At 37.8% G+C, this 16,254-nt stretch overlaps 2 protein-coding genes across 2 annotated transcripts; both read right to left on the bottom strand.

Annotated features, from left to right (window-relative positions):
* Positions 1–8,963: 8,963 nt before the first annotated feature.
* Positions 8,964–11,568, bottom strand: LOC107192062 (N-alpha-acetyltransferase 60). The gene is made up of 2 exons (XM_015581249.1): positions 11,163–11,568; positions 8,964–9,541 (listed from the first exon to the last, which is right to left on the bottom strand). Exons 1-2 carry the CDS (start codon positions 11,404–11,406, stop codon positions 8,964–8,966), a joined length of 822 nt encoding a protein of 273 aa, XP_015436735.1. The 5' UTR covers positions 11,407–11,568.
* A 1,590-nt stretch (positions 11,569–13,158) lies between these two features.
* LOC107192061 lies at positions 13,159–15,415 on the bottom strand. Its single transcript, XM_015581248.1, has 2 exons — positions 15,262–15,415; positions 13,159–13,562 (listed from the first exon to the last, which is right to left on the bottom strand). Exons 1-2 carry the CDS (start codon positions 15,407–15,409, stop codon positions 13,159–13,161), a joined length of 552 nt encoding a protein of 183 aa, XP_015436734.1. The 5' UTR covers positions 15,410–15,415.
* Between the last annotated feature and the right edge of the window lie 839 nt (positions 15,416–16,254).

Below are 16,254 nucleotides of genomic sequence, written 5' to 3'. Positions count from 1 at the left end.
ACTCGTCAGGGGGTACCGCACCATCTCCCACGAGGCGGCCATGGTGCTGGCGGGGGTTGTTCCGTTCGAGCTGCAAGCGGAGGCAGACGCCGACGTGTATCGGCATCGTGAGGCCTACCGCCGGGCGGGGCATCCCCCGCCGCTAGACGTGGTGGAGGCCTGGAAGCGCCGGACCCGGCAATTTGCCCGCCGAGTGTGGCAGATGCAGCTCGAGGGGAGCGATGCCGCGCGGAGGCGGACGGACCTGCCGTGCCTGGATGCATGGCTGAACCGAGGGTACGGCAAGATGACGTACCGTCTCACGCAGATACTCACCGGGCACGGCTGCTTCGGTGAGTATCTGCACAGGATAGGGGCGGAGGCGACGGCGGAGTGCCGGCTGTGCAGGGAGGCTGTCGACTCCGCACAGCACTTCCTGCACAACTGCGACAGGCAGTTGGGTGGGACCTCTCGTTGCGGGCCGTGGCGGCAGGGTTGCCCCGTGAGCACGCGAGTTCAGAGGGTTACAGTCGCGGTGACCCCTCGCGATGGTCGTGGGGCAATGGAATTAGGGGGTGTCAATGGGGATATCACTCCTGTTGCGACCAGTTCAGCATGCGACGGCGTTGGGAGGTGGCTTCCCAACGCTGTTTGAGGAGGTGGAAGGACGGTTAAATTCCGTCCCCAGGGGGGCTCTGACCCCCCATAACATGGTGTGTTCCTCAAGGGGGGAGGAACATAGGCGGGGCCGCTCGCGGTAAGCATGCGATCGTAGTACTAGCGGTCGGCCCGACACCTGAGAGGGCCACCGAGGAGTTTTAGTGAGGTAAAAATCCTACACTACCCGTCTCTGCATCCCCAGCAGAGGCCTTTTGAAGGTTTTTCCTCGTAAAAAAAGGCCTCCATCCGTTGTCTTTCTTAGAAACCATATGTAGAGCTGCGGCCCACTGGCTCTCCGAAGGTCGTATGTGGCCTTGGCTCATGAGATTCTCGAATTCCGCTCTCACAATCTTAAACATTTCCGGGGACGATCTGCGCGGTTTCCAGAATGTCGGCGGTCCGGAAGTTGTATTTACATGATGTACAACGTCGTGTTTTACCTCTCGAGAAATCGCTATCGGTCGTGTTATGTCTGGAAGCTCCACCAGTAGTTGATGATAGGGCGTATCACCGGCGATGGTTTTTACAGATTCGACGCAGTCCATGACCACCCTCCCGACAGCAAACAGCGACCTTGTTCGAACGAGCAGTCGTCGACTCCTCATATCCACCAACAAACCGTAGTGGCTGAGGAAATCCGCTCCGATGATTGGCTTCGAGATATCGGCGATTACAAATTTTCAGTTGAAAGCCCGGCGAAGACCCCAATCCATGTTGAACATCCGCACGACATACGTGCTGATGGTGGAACCGTTAGCCGCAAACATCTCGTAAGTAGTCTTCGTGAGTCGTCCTTTCATGCGTGTGCGAGGGTACACACAGAGGTCCGACTCCGTATCAATCAGGAACTCTTCTTTAGTTTTCTGATCGATAACGAAGAAGCGACTAGTCCTCGGGCCGTCACTGATAGCCGCATTCAGTGCCGTTTGTTCTCCTTTTCCGACGAGAAAATACAGAGGGCCCAACACTTCGTCGATTCGTTGCTGAACGTCCAGTAATACCAGCAGTGTCCCGTCCTCGCTGACGTTGGAGGTCGCTTGTACTTGTGTGAACCCGAACGACGCCGAACTCCATTGGCGGACCGCTCTCGCGGACGTGCCCTTGATAATTCGGTAATCTTCAGTTCGAGGCTCACCAACCGCTTTACCAAAGCTTCTGTTAATGCGTCACTTGACACATTCGCCACCAGAGTCCGACTGGTATTCTGGTGGATTTGATCTGCTATTTCTGCAAGCTTGCTTAATGCCAGATCTGCTTGAGCGGTAACGATAGCGCGAATCATAGCGGGTAGTCGACTAGACCATAATGTCCGCAAAATCCGATGCTTTCTAATTGGCAAATCGCACCACCTATTTCTTGCGCTCTTGGCGCGTTTTACCAGGAACCAGTCACGCCACTTCGCAGGGAAGACGTACCTGCGGAAATTTGGTAACGTAGCGGAATTTCCTCCAAGCCCGAGGCGCATGACGTGGCCGGTCACAGGCCACCAGGCCCCTCATTGTCAGGCCCTTTGGAACACCAGGTTTATGATACCAGCAGTTGCTATTGAGGCCGAAAAAGAAAGAGTCGAAAGTGAAGAACATGCATTGTCGAAAATTCTAATTGAAAACGACTTTCTCAAAAATAGCTTTGTTGGCGCGCGTGTCATAAACCGAAGCCGACCATTTGCACGCCAAATGTTCGCATTTAAACGTGTCGATGGACTACATCATCATCGAGCAGCAATTCCGCTTTCGCGCAAAACACTCCACAACGAACCAGCTCGTAAGAGTAGCGCAACTCATCACACATCTTGCGGTATTGCTCGATCTCTCGAAAGCCTTCGACACAGTGTGGCACCAAGGTCGTTTATTCAACTTCGCTCATATCGACCTGAGCGACACGTTTATCAAGCTCATGCAATCGTACTTATCTAGTAGAAAAATATACGTGTCCCTAAATGGTTCCGACACCATAAAATGCGACGTGGACGCGGGTGTCCCTCAAGGGTCCATATTTGGCCCATACTTTAGCAACATCTATATTAACGAAGTCCCCAGAATCAGTGACTCGCACTTGGCCTTATACACGGACGACACCCTCTTTCTTACCTCTTCTAATAAATTAAGAATGCTGGTTCTCAGACAACAAGCATATTTAGACTCCGTAGTATCGTTCTTTCAGGAGTGGAAGTTGACCCTATCTATCAAGGGTACTCAAATTCCATGGTCCAACCAGGTAAAATACCTGGGGATTGTGTTCGACCGGTGCCTCACGTAGGGGCCGGCCGTGCTCGTTCGAATCACTAAAACTCGCAAGTTAGCCGCGGCTCTGCACCCACACAATTGCACGCAATCTCGACTGAACCGTAATCTCCGTTTATCTCTATAAAGTCTGTCTACGCACGGTACTGACCTACGGCGCCCACGTCTGGTCGGCTGCTGTAACAACAAATTTGAAAAAAGTTAGTCACTCACAACAAAATTCTCGAAATAATCGCAAGCCGCCTCTTAGATTATTCAACCTGCAAACTCCACACCGATCTAAACATCGAGCATATAATTACCATACATCCACAACATGATCGCAAAATACCAAGTAGATAACCACCAAAATTCACTAGTTTACCAGACCAGAACGTATCAACCCCACCAAATACCATATAAAGTCAAAACTCGCTTTCCTTTGTCGTTGTGGTATTCTTCGCGTGCCCTGCACGCACGCCGCGACCTCGTAGCATCTCTGTCATACGGAAATTTTGCTCGTCATACGTCGCACTCGGCCTGCCAAATCACTGTTCTGTGAACACCCTGACTATATTCTTTATCTGACTATAATTACCTTAACCTCTATTCTTTGTCCTCAACTCACACTTAACTGTCATAATCAGTCATCTCACACAACTCAAATCGGCAACACTCGTCTTGCATACAATTAACCCTCCGTAACTACCATCATTATTTCAAATTCAACGTTAATTTTATTTTAAAATATCTAAGCTCCTCCTCTCTTCACAGAGTCTTTCTCTTGCATGAGAATTTTCCCCTATTTCTGTATTACGATGTTTAAAACTATTTAATTTTTCGCAGGTAACACCAGTACTACCACTCATGCACTTCCGGTAAAGAGACAAACGTACAGTCTCTAGGAATGGTCTTCCCCACTCATAGTATCCATAAAAAAAAAATATTTATCGACTGATTTGTAGTTTTATCGATGCCGATGGTAACATGGCCAACGTGGCTGTCATATACCATAAGCGCTCTTAGCGGAGAATCCTTGAACCAGACGCTTTTATATTCTTGAGTCTGACGCGTGGAATCATAGAATCCAACTTACGCCTTCCAGAAGTGACAAATTGACAAAAATCGCATTTCCAGGATAGTGTAATACTGGTATGCAAGGTGGTCTGGTCTGCTTTTGACGAAAAAACCATAAATGGTGTGATATTTGACAAAATTTGCCCTGAGCAACCATCTTGTGTGTTTACATCGGCGTGTGTCTCAATCACACACTTTCTAAAATTCCAATTCTTCTAACATATGGTGTTTATTGGTGTTTCTAAGGATCAAACCACCCTGTAGTAAAGTCTACCCATGAGTGCTATACCCGTGAAAACTTCATTTGTGCAATTATCGAGGCAGAAGTTAGATTGTACGAAATCCATTGTCTCTCTAGTGCATCGCATATACATATACGATTCTCGTTGATTGGTGCGCGCTTGCACACAGCTCACGGCCCGCGGAGTCTCCGCCCTTAAATTTATCCAAAACTGAAGACCTTAAAAACGAAAGTAATGATGATTCGATTGATTGTAAAGTATATTAGAAAAATAAGAATAAATAGTACAAGAAGTTTATAACATGTCAATTTATTACAAACAAAGTCAATACATTAGTATGTACAGCTACTCTGATACATTTTATATGTATTCATATATGTACATTATATATAAAGAATATGCACACGCATTCATGACTCACATTCGTATATTTATATATTATCAATACAAAAGCCTCTTCTGTATGAATTTACAGATGTAGATAATCCTATTGACTCTGAATCATTAATAAAGACTAAACACAAATAGGGTGTTAGATTATTTTCAGTTGAAGAATAGTTGCACATCCTTAAACAAGAAGCAACTGTACTTCAATTTGTTCTATCACCATGGAAAATACTGTAATTTCTAGATAACTTTCGTTCAAACTAAATTTCCTTGTAAAGCTTTGGTCAAACTTTTTCATAGGAACTTTTGGTGTCCCTTGCGCACAGAAAACATTCTTGATAACATTTATACAATATAGAATTTGCGCAGTATAAAAGAGTATGCACATATCGCATATTCTAATTCACTTGTAATACCCTCATTTACACATAACTATACAATAATCTTGTAAGATATAAAATTTCGGTAATTATACACAATAGGGGACTCCTCACCGATTCGGTTGACCTTGAAATATGTTGTCAATGTCAACATTCTAAACAACTTTTCCCTGTACACACATGTAACCGCCGCGCGGTCTTAATTTCTGAGATATTCACAAAAATATATTCGACACTGTCTACCGTGTTTTGTTTTGTATGGGTAATTATATAGAAAGAGTGCAATCTCGTGTATGACCTTGACCTTGTTGTCAATGTCATCGTCCTGAGTGACCTTGACCTTGACAAAATTGGCAATATGCAATATTTAAGAGAAGATATATATTTGAAAGAGCGATCGCAGTAGATCTGAGACTAGATTCGTTAGCATATTCACAAAAAACTTGTTAAACTTAGATTTATGATTGGTACACACCACCTAGCGTTAACCACGCACCCAACATCACACCAAACATAAGTTTAGTTATTAATATCTACAAAAACAGGAAAAAAGTTTCTTTGCCGGGCCCCATAGCACATCGGGCATGTGACTTGTGTTTGGTGTGATATTGAATACGTGATTAACACTGGATGGTGTGTGGTCGGGACCGGTTGCGGAGGTGTGCTCCGGTGTTCCCGTGATCGGCCTTCACGCCCAACAGGGTCACCGGGGGGTTTTTAGAGTGGTGAAATCCCGTACAGGTCGTATCCGCCACCAGCGGAGACCATATCGCCTTTTCAAGGTCCCCCCCCCAAAAAAAAATCAGTGGTAGGATGTTGGGTGCGTCATATAATAATTAATTAATAATTAAACACCTGAACAAAAATCATGTAATTTGGAATATATTTTCCTGAATATCTCGGAAACTAAGGCCGAGCGGTGGTACCATGTATAGGGAAAAGTTGTTCAGAATGATGACCTTGACAACATATTTCAGGGTCATCCAAATTGGTGAGGATTGGATGAGTCCTCTATAGTGAATAATTACCGTATAATCATTTAAAAAACAGTATTATCAAAGATGTTTAAAAGTTATTAAATATGTCTAAATTTTTATTTTTAAATGTTTCACTGGTATCCACAATAATAAATTAAGGTATAAATTGGTCATAAGTTGTCAAAAACTGACGAGAAAGTGAAATTGTAAAATACACATACTTACGTATTATTTATTATTATAATTTCACTTTTATTTTCTATATAAATGAATATATTCCCATTAATTTCAAAAATTTTATATGGTGTCAAAAATTGAAAGAAAATCATTAGCAGTAATATTATACCCAGTCAGCAAAACCTGCAAAAGCCAAATTTTGTCTAATGCCTGTTATAAAATTGTAGTTATAAGGTTGATGCAAGATTTGCTATAAACAACTTGCGCGCACGTTGTCGGCAACGTAGGCAGCAAATTGGTAGCAACATATGCAGCAAATTGGCTTGCCCAAACCATGTTCCGGTTTTGCCCTCAATTTGAGGTAGGTCATGTTGCAAAACTTTCTGCCAATTTGCTTTACCATTTTGTCAGTTGGCATTGCCTACAAAACTCAAGTCAAATGCAGAAACAGAAGGCTATGCTTTTTTAGACAATTTTTGTCATTTATTGCTGGCAATTTCCTCGAAACTTGTACACAATTGGTTATCAGGGTACTTATAGTGAAATAGGAAATTTAATCAGACTCAGTATTCTTTACATCCACTTCACTATTGTGGGCATTACAATTATGCAGAGAATTGTGTGAATCTGTTATATGTATTAAAGAAAAAAATTTAAAAGGTAGTATTCAATGTGTTTAATTATAGAAAATTTTGAATAGCATTCCGTTCATTTATCGATTATAAAGGCAGATATACAGTTTGATTCAAGCATTTAATATTTATGAGGACTAATTAATATTCGTCGTAGTGGAAAAAAAAATCCCAACATACATATCTTTGATCAGTCATGTATACATTTATGAAACAACTGAGTGGGTATAATAGTAAAGTAAAATTTACATACATTACTTCTCAATCAACAGACTAAAGAATTAATAAAATCGTTATTAACAAATTTGATTAATTTCTTACATGTGCAGTGGAAAAAACTTAATAGGAGTGACAGCTTTAGCACCTTGTATCAAATATCACAATTGTCATGAGTTCAAAAAACTTACAATACTTGACAATTGCAATAAAAGACAGATTTTTGAGTAATTTGAAAAGCTAAAAAGGACTATGCCAAGTTTAATAAATACTTCTCTGGAATTCTCAAAATGTTTGTCATGGAAACCCATACTTGATAATAGGAGAACATAATCTAAATAAGGAAAGCTATTTTTAAACAATGTAAGTGGACTAAATGCGTACACTTAATTCTGCTTTTACACGATAAATACATTCCCGAAAAATCCAAGTAAAAAAATATACCGTGTATATTAAAAAATTGAAAATTGTTTCCAGATCAAAGAAATCAGTAAAAACAATATGATAAATCAAATAAGAATTTTTCTCAACGGAGAGCAATTTCCTAGAAAAATAAGAAGGAATATTTTTTCTTAGAATTAAAATTGAGTGAAGATTTTAAAAAAATTAAATTTATAAAACCGTGTGAAATCAAAACAAACTGTGCAAAAAAAGAAATTAACTTTTTTCCAGACAGTGTTAAATCAAAATCGTGTAAAATCAGAATTAAGTGTAATTAACAACAGACATAAAAGGAAGTAAATCAAACAGATAATAAGCAACAAGTTTAGAAGAATAATTTATTTGGCCTCCGACCATGCTCAAATACTACCTATCAGTAAAAAAATGGCAGTCAACTGGCTCTACTTAATCTCTGTTCGAAAGGTCAGTTTAAACAATGGCACTTACATGAACACTTATTAACAGCACAATAACATAATGTAGACAAGACAGAACATAAGGGGGGATACCTCTGTAATAGGGCCAGCAGCTTTACCAACAAATATAATCTTCAAACTTTCAAAGTCACTAAGGCTGTGTTATGGCAGAGTAGATCAGAGAAATCAGAATACATGATTGTAAACAATCTCAAAACAAAATTTACAAGATTTCTATACCATAATTGCTATTTCATTTCTTATAATACATTCTATTTCCTTTGAACTTTTGTATAGGGTTTTCCATGATACATGGACATAACATGGAAAATGAATTAACTACACAAAAATAATGAAAAAAGTATATACACTTATTTGTCCCAGTTCACCTTGTTCCTAAATTATAAAGATTTTGTATTTCAACAATTTCTTTTATAAATTGAATAACATAATAGTTATTGTTCAGTTATTTAGTATCAACAATATTATTATAAAAATGTTGTAATTTATTTAGTGTAACAATTTGATCATTCTTCTATTTCTAACATTTCCTCTGATGAAGCACTCTTGTACTAAGAATTATTGAAATAAAAATGTCAGTAATTTGGGCACAGGGTCAGACGATAGACCATCTATTTATATGATCTTTTTCCATCACTTGTGTGTCCCTGATTCGTTGCTACAGTTATTACAGCTTATGGACACATGTAATAAACAAAATATAAGTTTGTACTATGCATGTACCGTACACAAAAGAATCTTCAGACATAATTATTTTGAACTGATCAAATGTCCTGGCAGTTAAATGTTTTATGTTTAATGTCTGTTTATCTTAAGTAGTAAAATAGATAATTCAATATGTTCCATGGTAAAAGAATTACAAAACTTCAAATTCATCATTTTTTGTGAATTATACAAATGTTTATTTATATTTTCATTAACTGAGTATGAATGGATACTTGTTATTTTAAGTATTGTCACTTTAGAATTAACTTAATTTTTACAGCTACTTAATTTATAAGACTTTAAAGACAATAATGAAACTAATAACTTTATTGCTTGAATAGGCATAACATCCATTTGGCAGATACATGCACATTTCAAAAAATAAGAAGGAAACAAGTATTTGGTTTAACATTGGTATTTGTCAAAATGTATCATCTCTGATATGAAAGAATAGTAGTAGCCCAAAGAAGACGCTGCCAAATCCATCGTGGAACTCTGCATGGTCCAAGACTAGCCATTGCACTAGCTATGTGACGCAACCAATCCCAAATGCCCCATGGTGCATGTCCTCCATTTACATAAAGGACATATGTAAAGCCGTCTTTGCATTTACCGCGAATTGAATAATAATATGGTAAGAAACTATGTAATCGAAAATGACATCTCTGGTAAAATAAAATCGCAGGTGAATTGCTAGATAAAACATGTAGGAAGACTGCTTTCACAGAAGAACGTTCTGGAGCAGTAACATGTGCAAGTAATTGTTCCAACAATAATGAAGCAATTCCATTTCTTCTGTATGCACGACGCACCCCTAAACTAAGAATGTAACCTACTAGACAATCTTTTCCTAAACTTGAACACAAAATACCACGATCCTCTGTGTTAAGTTTGGCATAAGGCTTTATCTCCGCAACAATAAGTCCAATAATAACTCCACCATACACAGCTGCAAGGGCATAAAACCGTGAGGAACTTGTTATATCTTCATACCATGAATAAGGGTAATCTATGACAAAATAAGTCAATACTAGTATTAAAGATACACAATTTATATAAATAGAAGATAACTACATGCATAACAAATTCTATATTTATTCTTACAATTTTAGTTGTTAATCCTTTGTGGTCTAATTTGTTATTCAGAAGAAACTTATGAATTGTATAAAGATTTTACTCTTATTTGTAGCAGTTTTTTAATATCTAATTAATATACAACAAAATATTTATTGCAACACATCATAAATACTTGTTTTCTCAAAAAGTACAACACTGTTATTTTTAATTGTTTCAGGACTAAATATACTGTAATTTTAACTAAATTTACTGTAATTTAAATGGCATCAAGGAGCACATCTTATAAAGTACATGCTTTTTTGTGGGTGGAGGTTTTTCTGAGATTTCAAGGTCACCTTGATTTTTTTTAATGGAAAGACTTATTTTTTGTACCATAGATCGATAGAGTATCAAATTCTAGGTAAAAATGTGTTGACATTCGTATGTCCTAAACCTAATAGTTAACAAGATATTTACAGAATAATCACTTCATTGAAATCGCTGTATTGAAGTTGAGAGACATCAGTTTGAGCACTTATAACTTCCAGATAGTAAGTATGTATTAAAAATTATGTTATAAATATCTCATTAACTATTAGGTTTACGACGTGTGAAGGTCAACACATTTTTACTCGCAATTTGATACTTCATGGATGTATGGTACAAAAAATAGGTCATTCCGTTAAAAAAAAACAAGGTGACCTTGAAATCTCTGAAATTCCTCCATCCACAAAAAAAGCATGTATCTTATAAGATGTGCCACTTGATACCATTTACGTTACACGCCTCAAAATTTTTATAAAGTGTACCGTTAAGTCATTATTCAAGGTGATCAAGTTAGCTGAGACACCCTGAATAATTACATTTTAATAACAACTGTACAATAGATAGATTTCAAGTTATACATTTGTTTGCATCTTTTATGTGTTCAATACATAAATATGTAATGGTCCATATTAATTTACTCAATTACAGATAATTACTTATTTGTTATAACTTATTAATTATTATGTTAAAACTAAAATATAAATTTACCATTTTTATACTTATCTCATAAAATTACATTTTTTAAGGACAGGTAATTTCAGAAAAAATATATGTCTAAAAATATTAGTCATTATTTTTTACTGATTTTGGAAAATAAAACTTAAAGTGTAATGTGACGTAACATAACTGACATATAAATAAAACATTATACATGTAAATTCAGTCAATGACTGTCCAAAGTATAATTAGTTAGTGATTACAAGTTTCAAAATAAAAATAGTACTTGTTTTATGCTTTGTATTGCTAACATATTAATATTATCCATTCCTTTCGCCCATGAATAACTGCTATTTTTTATCAGGATTGATTTCATTGTACATTGAAATTCAAATATTTGTAATATCTTTATTATTTAATACAAAGAATGTTAAAATGAAATATAGAATTAACGAAGTCTTATATTAATGAACTTCAATTGTAGTGACCATAAAACCAAAAAGGATTCATTACATAAAAAGAGATATATAACTGATATTGTATGTGGTAAAACATTGTAAGATTGAAATAAGTTTATGAGAATCTCATACCAATAGGGAACCAATCTTGACAAAGTGCCCGTACTTCCTCCAAGTCGTCTGGGCAGAGGAAACGCAACTGAACATCACCCAGGACACATAAGGGAACAGTTGCCGGTGTCACGGAGGTTTTTTGTTCATTAGGCAAGTTTCTCGTAATATCATCCGTATATTTATGTTTATTTTCTTGAGATATTCTAAATTCACTTTTCTCAATTTCCGGTAAAATAAGATATCGATTAAAAGATACGGCCATCACGCCTCACTTTTTTAATCATTTCATTAATCATTTCTTTAGCAATGTCAAGCATCTCTCGTTGTATATAAACTTTTGCTAGTAAACATGGTAAACATATCGAGATCAGTAGACATTTTGTTTCTATCCCTCCTCCACTCTTCACCGAATGACTCTATTTCTCATTCTATCACAGCCGACTTGAGCCGACTGAGCCGACTCTGGTGTCTATGTAGCACTGATGCCAGAACCGTGGGATAACCGCGCGAGCGCTTACCCTCTCCATACCTCCCGTGGGTATTTTACCCAAGCATATCTAGCCTGTCCGTGAGCTGTGCCCCACTACGTCCTACTCGGCGATTCCCCAACACAATCGTTTTCTATCACTATCCGTGTGCGATCTGTTTCGGGTGTTTTTGGCAAAAGTCCTACGTTACACGTTTACGACGTGACGGCCGAGTTGCCCAAACCTGCTCAAAAATCCCAAATCCCAAGCAACCAAAAGTTTACATCCTAAACGCCGAGAGCTGCATGATCTCTCTCACGCGCTCATGATGAAGACGCCGTCCAAAACCCCGTTCGAATCCCGATTTGACGGTTTTACTTTTTATTTTTAATTATTGTATAATTTCATTTTGTAATATGTCAGTAAAATAAAAAATGGGAGATGTATTTATTCCTGTTTACACAAGTTATTCTTACAACTAGATGTTACCTTTATTCTAACAATTGCAGTACATACATATGAAAACATTGGAAGAAAAATCCATTACATTAATATGTTACGTACAGTAAAATGAAAGCTTGGAAGATATTAATTTGAAAAGCATTTTCAAAATTAAATTTTTTTGTAAAGCTGGTCCACGCACATGCATTTATTTAGATTTGATGTTGGTGAGCATGGATAATATCAGAGAGGAAATGAGAGTGCTAACGCCCGGGATTTCGGTGTTCCCGGGCAAGTGCTGCCCCCTTGGTCCACATAAGCATGGACAAGAACCCCTGGTCCACATTAGCATATATCAGAACCACAAAATTTCGCGTCAACAGAGTCCTCTAGCATTCCGTGTCACAATCTCTCGTATCAATTGAAATTGATTTTACGTCACAGCGCTATGGGCGATGGAAATTAAAATAAGAAGTACTGATACTGATACGCATTTATTTTGAGTAATGAAAAAAGTTTCATTCATCGTTACCTTATCTGTTTATGTATATACTCAGTTGGATTGTATTGTTTATGTATGTATGTATATATTGCACTGTTTGTACATGTATATATAATATTTCAATGTGGCTTAGAACATCGAATGAGTGTATGGAGTGATTTGAAAAATCAGAAGGGTAATAATAGTTTTGCGGATGTGTAATAAAGACCAGGTTACTTAAATTTTGATTGTATTGTGTCACTTTTTAATTGTTGAGATGAATTTGTTTCTGTACAATTCTATTATCGTCTTCAAGTTATACGTTATATGTATTTTAATAATTACTTATTTCAGGTATGAATCAAATATTTTAGTGTGAACATATTTTCTAGATTTTGAAGTTTAAGGTTTTTTATTTATAAGCAAAGGAAATATGAAATAAATAAGAAAGGAAAAAATATGAAAAATCACCAAATTTATCGGAACTGAAATACGCGACCTTAAGCGAATATGTACCGTTAAGGCCGTTAAGGCGACATTTGTATCAATAGGTTTCCATATCACCCATGAGGTACTATTGTCAATACGTTTTTTTTGTCAGTGGTATCTCCTGTAGACTGTAGGCCTATTCCACTGTGTTGCGTCCTACTGTATTTCCCTGGTATTGTTTTCTCAAAATTGTGTTACGTATAGTATATTCACCGGGGTTATTTGGCTCCTCCTCCTCGCCCTCCTTTTCCTTAGTTTGTTTGCTGTTATTATTATTTTCATTGTTTGCAATTTCACTAAATGACTCCATCCTGTTTTCATTATATTCCTCTTCTCGTCTCGTTACCTTTTGTCTTTTGTTTGCTTCTTCAATTCCTAATATATTCTTGGATGGCTCAGGTACGGAATTCTTCCTCAACATTTTCCTTCTATTTATGTTAAGTGTGGGGTTTGTTTTAAACATTTCGGGCGACAAATGTTCACCACATACGCCCATTCTTCTTATATAACTACTGGAGTGATATTTTAAACTGTGATTACCTGTTAACAAAATAAAAAGGTTTTGCATACTAAGCTTTCGGTTATATTTATTAAATTCGGTTATAATTATCCAATAATATTTAATTTAAAATGGATAGTGAGCAGAATCTATGTCTTTCAATATTGGCGGATCAAAAGCTCTGACAACTTTTTTCAAAAGCGTGGCAACAGGACACCACCGTGTTGGTTTCTCGGAAACCATACGCATGCAGTAGCAATTTGTAAACATCACCGGCCTTGCCTGGCGGTCGCTCACCGACTACGCCACCAAAACTGCACATTTTTCAAATTGAAAGAACAAAACTTGTTTTATACGACTTACATTTGTAGGTCCCATGTATATTTAACATAATTATAATATTAAGATATATAATCTCTTATAATCGAAGACTTAGAATTGTAAGAGTTCGTAGGAAGTTATCTCCAGGGATTGCAATTAACGGATTTTCGCTTCTTTTGTACACCAGACTTAATTTCCTTGCTTTACACTTGTAGGCAGTTCGACTCTCATTGAGTGCGAGCCTTCCAAAACATTCATTTATACCTTTGTATTTCTTCGTTTTTATGTCGCGTGTTCTGTGTCGCGCGCTTGGTGTCGCGGGTCAGTGCCCAGTAATGTAACCATGTATATTCACTTTTATATTTTATATCATTATGCTACGTTAGGATAGATTTTAAGCCAGTTTTTACACTCTAAACCACCGGTCCTTGAAACCGTCTCCTCTCACCCGCTGAGAAAACTTTTCCTTCTTCACCCCATGAAATACGGTTTGTCTTGAGGGAAAAGCCAATGAAATTTGGGTTTTTCCCACTCCAGAAATGCGTTCATGAGGCAATTCCGACTCCTTTAAGTTAGACATATTCTGGCAGCCGAGCATAGAACATAAATAAAGTTTCTGTTAAATTATCGTGTCAATTCCATTACAGCCCTAATCAGCTGTTACTGATTTCGTTCGCGTTCGGCAATTACACTGTTCAACAAATTTGAACTTTTTTTCGTTGTTGTAATTTCTAATAAGCGTTTCTGGTAGATCTTCATGAGCTGAATACAAATCTGCAAACCGTTTCTTTACAGCACGTCGAGTTTGTGAAAAAATCAATTTTTAAAAAAATTGTAAATTTTCAACTTTGGAACTTATTTAAATATATTTCAATAATGTTTAAAGTGAAAAGGACACCGGATTTTATTAATCCAAAAATAATTAAAAAGAATTACTTTTTGCATGTACTTACAATGAAATGTAAAAATATTTTTATTTAAATCTGTACTTTTAGTGCATTATTTACATTTCGTTCTACATAAAAGCATAACTGTTTCACGTGTAGAGAGCACATGACTGTTTAAGCGCGAAACAGTTATGTTCTTACGTGGGGCGAAGTGTAAAAAATTAGATCAATTTTTATCCATACGTAAGCTTATGTGATACCAGGCTCCCATAGGCCAACGCGAAATATTCGTAGCGATAATTTTTTTATTATATAATTGTTTGCGGAAATTTATCACATTGGTATGAACAGTCTCATAAAACGCTATGTATTTTTAACTGTTGCTAATCTATCGCCGCGAAATATTTGCTGCCGCTGCGAATATTTCGCGTTGGTTTGTAGGAGCCTTTATACTGACAAAATCAGTACGAATGGCCGTTTTAAGATTTACTCCCGACAGTAGTAACAATGTTTTTCATCTTCCTTTACTTACCGGTTTTTGAAATCCATTCTTCACAAAGAGGACTTTCTATTTTTGGAAATGCATACAAAACATGTCCTAGCTGCCGGCTGTTGTTGCAGTCCTTGTAAGCGCAAACATCCTTACGCCGCGTTGTATTTATCTTCCTTTGTGTAGACATGTTCACAAAACCTGAAATATACCACAAAAAATACACAAACACGCGAAAATTACGAAGCAAATCAACAAACAAGTACTACAAATGCAATCAATAATTAAAGAATCACCAAATTTTCCTAAACGCTAAATCAGTGGCGTGTATATGGGCTTTTGATTTAAAATTCAATCGCCCATAGCGCTATGATGTAAAACCAATTTCAATTCATACGATAGATTGTGACACGGAATGGTAGAGGGCTCTGCTGACGCGAAATTTTGTGGTTCTGATATATGCTAACGTGGACCAGGGGTTCTTGTCCATGGTAATGTGAACCAGGGGTTCTTGTCCATGCTAATATGGACCCGGGGGGCAGCACTTGCCCGGGAACACCGAAATCCCGGGCGTTAGCACTCTTATTTCCTCTCTGGTAAAAGCGAGAGGCCTGGGAGGCTGATATGGTTCTACCAGCCCTCTGCCCGAGGGTCACCGGGGGGTTCTGAGTCTGGTGAAATCCCGCATTGGCCGTTTCCGCCCCCAGTGGAGGCGGTGCACCTTTTCAAGGTTTTTCCCCCGTAAAAAAAAACAGAAAAAAAGATATATTTAAGCCGGAACTTTAACTCTCACGTTGTTGCCATTTTTACCTTCAGCACGGCTAGTACTAGCACCGACGAGGTATAGGATAGACCTATCATCTTATGGGACTTCGTGTCTCATGTTCTGCAATACCGATAGTGTAAAAAGTCAGGGATTTTCTGCTGCCCTCTACGTTATGAGAACGGTGAATTTGTGAACTACGTTAAATAAATTCGAGCTCAACTAGTCTAACTTCTACAATGTTGTCGAGTCTAAAGTACAATGTTGTCAGA

Source organism: Dufourea novaeangliae, unplaced genomic scaffold (genome assembly GCF_001272555.1).
Source record: "Dufourea novaeangliae isolate 0120121106 unplaced genomic scaffold, ASM127255v1 scaffold280, whole genome shotgun sequence".
Lineage (NCBI taxonomy): Eukaryota > Metazoa > Arthropoda > Insecta > Hymenoptera > Halictidae > Dufourea > Dufourea novaeangliae.
This window is presented reverse-complemented; position numbering and strand designations above follow the sequence as displayed.